This window comes from Triticum dicoccoides, chromosome 4A, assembly GCF_002162155.2.
Source record: "Triticum dicoccoides isolate Atlit2015 ecotype Zavitan chromosome 4A, WEW_v2.0, whole genome shotgun sequence".
In the NCBI taxonomy this organism is placed as follows: Eukaryota; Viridiplantae; Streptophyta; class Magnoliopsida; order Poales; family Poaceae; genus Triticum; species Triticum dicoccoides.
The window spans coordinates 716464785-716471452 of NC_041386.1; the positions used below are offsets into that span (position 1 = coordinate 716464785).

Genomic DNA, 6668 nt, shown 5'->3' on the forward strand with positions numbered 1-6668 from the left:
CCGAGCATTGTAATTGTGTCGTTCTGCATCATAGATCATGAGTATATGTCGCTTAATGCGATAGCTAAGGGAGCATCGCTCATGATTCCGCTCCGCGCAAGCGAGCGCTCGCGTACATGGGCCTGGACCAACGATGATAAGCGAGCAAGCGTCCCCCAACGGCCAACAAGCGGGAGCAGTTTTCTTTTCATTCTGTTCACTATGTTTTTTATTTTTGATCCGATTATTTTAACTTAAGATTTTCATGAATTTTATAATTTCCCATATGATTTTATTAAAATGTTTCATTGTGTATCCAAAAAATCATTTAATGTGTATTAAAAAAAATTCAAACACATGTATTTGAAGATACTAAATGTGCATAAAAATAATGTTTTAGATGTATACAGACCATTTACTATGTGTATGAAAAAGTACACATCCAAAATACTTATTTAAAAAAATCATGTATTTGAAAAATGAGAAATGTTTATAAAACTAAAATCTCAGATGTATATGTAAATGTACAATGTCTATTGAAAAAAAGTAGACATCAAAATATATATTTCAAAAAAATATTAATCATATTTTTTTGAAATATGTTAAACATGTAGAAAAATAAAGTTCCGGATGTATAGAAAATTATATAATGTGCATGAAAAGAAGTAGATTTAAAGCATGTATTTGAAAAAAATGTTAATTATTTATTTGAAAATTTTGTACTGTGAATCAAAATAATATTTCAGGTCTATACGAAAAATGTACAATGTGTATGAAAAAAGCACTCATAAAAAATAGTTATTTGGAAAGCAAATCATGTATTTGAAACATGTTAAATGTGTATAAAGTTAATGTTTTGGATGTATATTAAAAATATAAAATGTCTATTAAAAATTAGAAATCAAATAATATAATTGAAAATATGGTAATCATGCATTTGAAAAATGTCAAATTTCTATAGAAATAATGTCTCAGATTTATACGAAAAATATACGATGCGTGTGAAAACAAGTGGACATCAAAACATGTATTTAAGAAAAGAAATGTACAACATGTGACTGAAAAATGTCTAACGTGAATAACAATATTGTCTCAAATGTATACGAAAAATGTTCAATGTGTATGAAAGAAACATCAAAAAAAGTTATTTGAAAAAATCATGTATTTCAAAAAAAATGTGTATATCAATAATGTTTCAGATGTATATGAAAAACGTACAATGTCTATTGAAAAGTAGATATAAAAAGTGTATTTGAAAAACATGTTGATCATATATTTGGAAAATGTTAAACATGTGTAAAAAATGTTTCGGATGCTTACGTAAAATATAATCTGTGTATGAAAAGAAGTAGATTTTCAGATATGTATTTAAGAAAATGTACATCATGTAGTTGAAAAATGTCTAATGTGCATGAAAATAATGTTTCTTTTTTTTTGCGAAGATGAAAATAATGTTTCAGATGTATACTTTTTCAATAGACAAGGAAAACTGCTTAATTTTGGATCGACCCAGCTACCCAGCATATTGACAGGAGAACTAGTAACAGAAACAAATCAAGGGCAACACACCTGGCTCTTAATCAATGTATATCCGGAAGGATTTGGTGAGAGCTCCTCCTTGTGCTCTTGCTTCAGGATCTGAAATCATCTAAACAGTGTCATGGCTTGGTTAGAGAGCGGGGAATGCATTGCTAGTCTTGTTGTTAAAGCAATCTCAAAAGGCAGCCACTGGACCTACGTTTAATCGAGTTAATTATATTCCGACATGCTGCATTATTTGATAGCACTATGCGTCCAACATTTCCTGGACCCGATGCATCAAAGGTGCTTAAGCACTCTTGTGCTACAGGTCTTTATGCACGCGGTGAAACAGAGTCAGAGAGCAATGGCTTGCTGCAACAACCCATGTGCAACCAAGTTCAGTGTTCTGCTTTGGACGCTGAAGTGTCTCTACTTTTCTTTTGTTTTTACCAAAGTAATATTCTCTAGGAGAATAGTTAGAAATTCGGAAGGTTTTGAAATGACATGGATGGCATCATTTTTAGAATTTAAGCACATACACATACAGTTCGTGTATTTTGATAACTAGATGATGTCCCGCACGTTGTTGCGGGAACTATAGCAAGAAAAATGGGTCTATTAGGCAAATGAATACAAATAATTTAGATGTTCTTGTTAACCATGTTGTCTCTCAGTTAAAATAAAACTATTTCATGAGATTGAACAATGCACAATTCGCTAGAAAAATACATAACATTTCCTTTCAAAAACATATGAACATTAGTGATTTCGGTTCCCATTGACAAAACATAGTGACCCCACCAAGCATTTGTGCATCGGAAACATCTCGCCCAAAAAGAACAAATAAATAGACCGAAAATAGGCATTACATATTTGCTTGGGGGTGGTAATGATTCTTAGTTGCTCACATCATAGCTCACTGATTATCTTCATCTGGCAAAGACAATAAACAACCTCCACCATTACCAGGAATAGAACGGGGACACTTGAAAAGTGGAATAGGAATAGTGTATAAGAAGAGTTGATGATGGTGAGACAGAAATTGCAATTCAATTTGTACCATAAATTCATCGCACACAAAATCAACCTTTACTACATTTAGCTAAGGTAATATTACAAAACAATTAGCATGAAAAATATAATGAAATAAAATGGTGATACAATTTTGCCTTACTAATGCAATACCATTCATGGGAGAAAGCTGTTAAATTTAGCATGGTGATGAACTTTGAGTCAATAAATAAACATGACAATCCATCTGCATATTATATATTCATTTTATCTATTTTTTTCCAATTAAAATTGTAAGTCTGTAATAGTCCTGGTTTGGGAAGTCATGATAACCTCTTCCAAAACAACGAAATGTACGTAAACCTAACAGCCATGACAATGAAGAGAAAGCAGTGAAGAAATCTTACCGATTTCACAAAGCCGGATATAATTAGACTAAAGGTGCAGATCTGAACCTTATGCTTATCCACTGGAATTTTGGCATCATTCTTCAAACAATGTATGCATGCTGTTTCATAGTACTATTTTTTGGTCGATGCAAGACTTCAACAATCTCGGGTGCACACATATGCTGAAGTGACTCACAATGTTAAAATATGAGAATGATTGGAAGAGAACTAATCCAGACAAAAGCTCTTTTTACCCTGTCATCCATGCAAAAGTAACCTGCAAACATCAAGTTATTTTGATTATTTAGAACGCATCAGTAATTACAAATAGAAGATGTGTTGAACAACAAAGGAGATTATGGACGTCATATGATCAAAAGAGATTTGTGCATTTTTTGTAAGGTAATTTCTTCAGAGGTCTTATTTAGCGATGGGAAATACAGTCTGCAAATTAATGCAATCATACCAACAAAATGATGCAGCGAGAGTTACCTCTAGTGGATGGTGGCATCGTATATCACAAAGAAATTTAATATAGTAACATGAGTGATGCATCCTGTTAGAGCAAATATCAGGTCAATAACAAATCTGAAACCTGAAAGTATTATCTGGTATCTCAGGTATACATATGCTCTTGAGTCTTGACTGCTAGTGTCTCTTCTCATCACAACAGATCATGATGCAGTTGTCCCAAAAAAATCCGAGGCAGCAGCTCTCCTCCTTTTGACCAAGCCAACAATTTCATCGGCTGATGCTAATGCTTGCTGCGGTGCACGTCGATTAGGTGTGGATGGTGACGGTAGTGCGTAGGACAGAGCGCCGCGGAGCCCTGCGTCGAAGGAGAATAAGAGGATGGATGCATGGGTGAGTGAAGCAGCGAATGTGCAGTAAATTGGTAAGCACGCATCAGAAGTAGACAGCGGCGGGGTGTGAACTGACGCCGTTGACCGGCCGGTGGGATTAGGAGGCCACTGCTGCGAGCAGCAACACCAACGGCTGGAGCATGACCACCAAGGAGGCTGCCGCGCCGGCTAGCCGTCGCTCCGTATCTTCCGCCGGTCTGAACCTTTACTTGAACCACAGCGATCGAGGAGGCCGCCGCGCCGGGCGAACCGTCGCTCCGTCTCTTCCGCCGATCCAAACCTTTACCTGAACCACGACCACCGAGGAGGCCGCCGCGCTGGCGAGCCGTCGCTCCGCCTCCGCCGCTGGTATGAACCTTGACTTGAATCTCAACCTCCACGTCTCGAGTCTTATTGACTCTGATGTGATCAATCGATGCCCCCGTGTAAATATAGAGCTGCATCCTTTCCACTTCCACGATTTAATGGACTTTTGAGAAGATGAAGTGGGGGAAGTTGTTGTGGAGAAAGCAGAGGGTTGTGATCGGGAAGCAGAGGTGGCGCTGCCATGCAGAAAAAAAAGAGCGATGGAAAACAGTCTGGGTGGAGGATTACTGCTGACGTGGCTGCACGGGAATGGATGGTGACGTGGACAGGCTGCATGTCAAGAGAAATAACATAGTGGGGATGAACTATTTAGGTATTATAGATGAGTAGTAGCAATGGATTCTTAAGGGTTTTTGGAACATCCACGGTAGTAATAAGGATGTATTCAGATGGGCCTGGGTAGTACAGTAGCAACGCATAACAATAAACTAAGCCACATACATACAGAGATCTAAAAGAAATTACTTTGGCAGAGCATCCATCAATCTCAAAGGAACTGCTATATTACCAGCATAAATTCATGTCCATCTACCAAGCACCTGCGATAACAAGTATGGTGGAAATCTCAGCTACTCACACTTCTCTGAGCCAAATTCAGTTAATTTCGAGAGACTGAAACTCAGTGTTGATTTGCCACAACACAAGCTGACTGACTGCTTACTTCAGAATTTTGACTGGACTGCTAATAACAGGGAAGGGTTTCAAGATGTCCCTTATTTTTTTTCTGAATGACATGAATGCTCCCCAAACTAACTGATTAATTAATTAAGAAGTGTGCAATGTATAAACCAATAATCAGTCGTATATTACTAAATAACGATGCAGGCTCCGCCACAGGGCGTGAGCAAGCACTTCAGGATTCCTATTATGCAGCCAGAGATAAATGAGGAACTCTTTCCAGGCTATCAGCTATTGTTAAGTCAAATATCTATCTATAAGTCCTCATCTGTTGACTGGGTAGTCATGACGACAAATGGTGAACACTCCCAGTCAGGTTAACGAAAAATAAATAAAAGACAGGTCTACAGGGCCCTAGGCTTGTTCAAATTATCCTTCGTCAGAGATCTGTTATTGACAGGAGTAGCAGATAAACACGTACTCCATAATGTATTCAGGTCCAGGGGTGACCCTTGAGATTCCAAATGCGTGGTGAATGAATGAATAGGGGTAAATAGATACAGGGAGCATTAACATGTCAAATTTGGCTCATAAAGGTAGCTAGTTATGTCAGAACAACCAGAACACATAGGCAATACCACAATTCACATGTTGCTTTGGTGTGGTGCTCGGCCGGCCAAATTGGTTCCTCCCGTTATGAGCCCACCGAGATAAAGGAAAATGGGCGAGGCCTCAATAAATAAGTAAATAAATAAAATCGAGCTTCCTCTTCTTCCCTCAATAATAAATAAACCGTGCTTCCTTTTCCATTGTTTAATATACACCCCTCAACTTCAAAACGGTCTAATTTACAACCCCCAACTCTCAAAACCATCTAAGATTCAACCCTGAGACCGGTTTTGACCCTGTTGACCGGTTTTGAATCTTAGACGGTTTTGAGAGTTAGGGGTTGTAGATTAGACGGTTTTGAAGTTGAGGGGTGTATATTAGACTAGGGCAAGAGTTGAGGGTTGAAATATGCACTTCTCTCATTCTCTAAAGAGGAAATGAATGGCAACACGATCGAGTCTTTTATTTAACAGACACAGCTGAAATAAGGCGTACATGGTTCACGACGCGAACGCGAGTAGAAGTTCAAACAGGTAATGCAAAGAAATAAGTAGTCTGAAAAATGAAAAGACGACTTGGTCCGAGTCTTACAGCAATAAGTGCAGTCTTTATTACAAGCAAAAACACACAAATATTAGCAAAAGTGGCAAACACATGCAGATGCAGGCAGGAGCAACAGAAGTGAAGAGCTCCGTGGGCAAATGAAGGTGGAACAGGGGTACGCCTTGAGAAAAACAGAGCAAGCCCACCAACAGCAGCAGCAGCAAATGGCGCAGAATTAGTACATCAGCTGCACCGCTGACGCATACCAACACTGGATATGATGCAACTTGAGATCGATACATTGACGCCTTGACGCATTAACTTGGATATATATAGCTTACCTGCATGCACTTTCCTGAACACTGTGGCTGGTCACCATCGGAGACTATGCTGCCACTGCGTCCCTTGAATTGCAGAACATTGACGCAGCAACGTCAAGAAGTCATAGCTGATTTCCCGGAAGCCTAGATACTGGAGGGGCAGGAGGAACTCAATGCCAGCTGGGACCTCCGTTATGCTTCTGAGATTGGTTAAGGTTAATTTCTCCAGGCTCGCCATGGCACCTTGCTGTATCTCTAGAAGACTCAGATTAGGCAGGTCTCTTAGAGAGAGAACCTTTAGCTTGGGGAACCACCCCGTGAGAAATGCCAGCTGCTCTCCATTGTATGCTCTCGTCAGAAATAGACGCGTCAAGTTTGACAACCGAGAAAGGGATGGCAGGGGGTCTTCTCTCAGCTGTGACCAGTATAGAGACAATGAATACAGTTCT

The 6668-nt window shown here is 38.9% G+C and overlaps 1 protein-coding gene across 1 annotated transcript in view; it reads right to left on the reverse strand.

The window, feature by feature from the left end:
* Positions 1 to 5794: 5794 nt before the first annotated feature.
* Positions 5795 to 6668, reverse strand: part of LOC119284214 (disease resistance protein RPM1-like) — a 7122-nt gene continuing 6248 nt past the window's right edge. Inside the window, exon 4 of the mRNA XM_037563429.1 lies at positions 5795 to 6666. Within this exon, the coding sequence (XP_037419326.1) occupies positions 6272 to 6666 (395 nt within the window). The 3' untranslated portion in view covers positions 5795 to 6271. The remainder of the gene's footprint in view (positions 6667 to 6668) is intronic.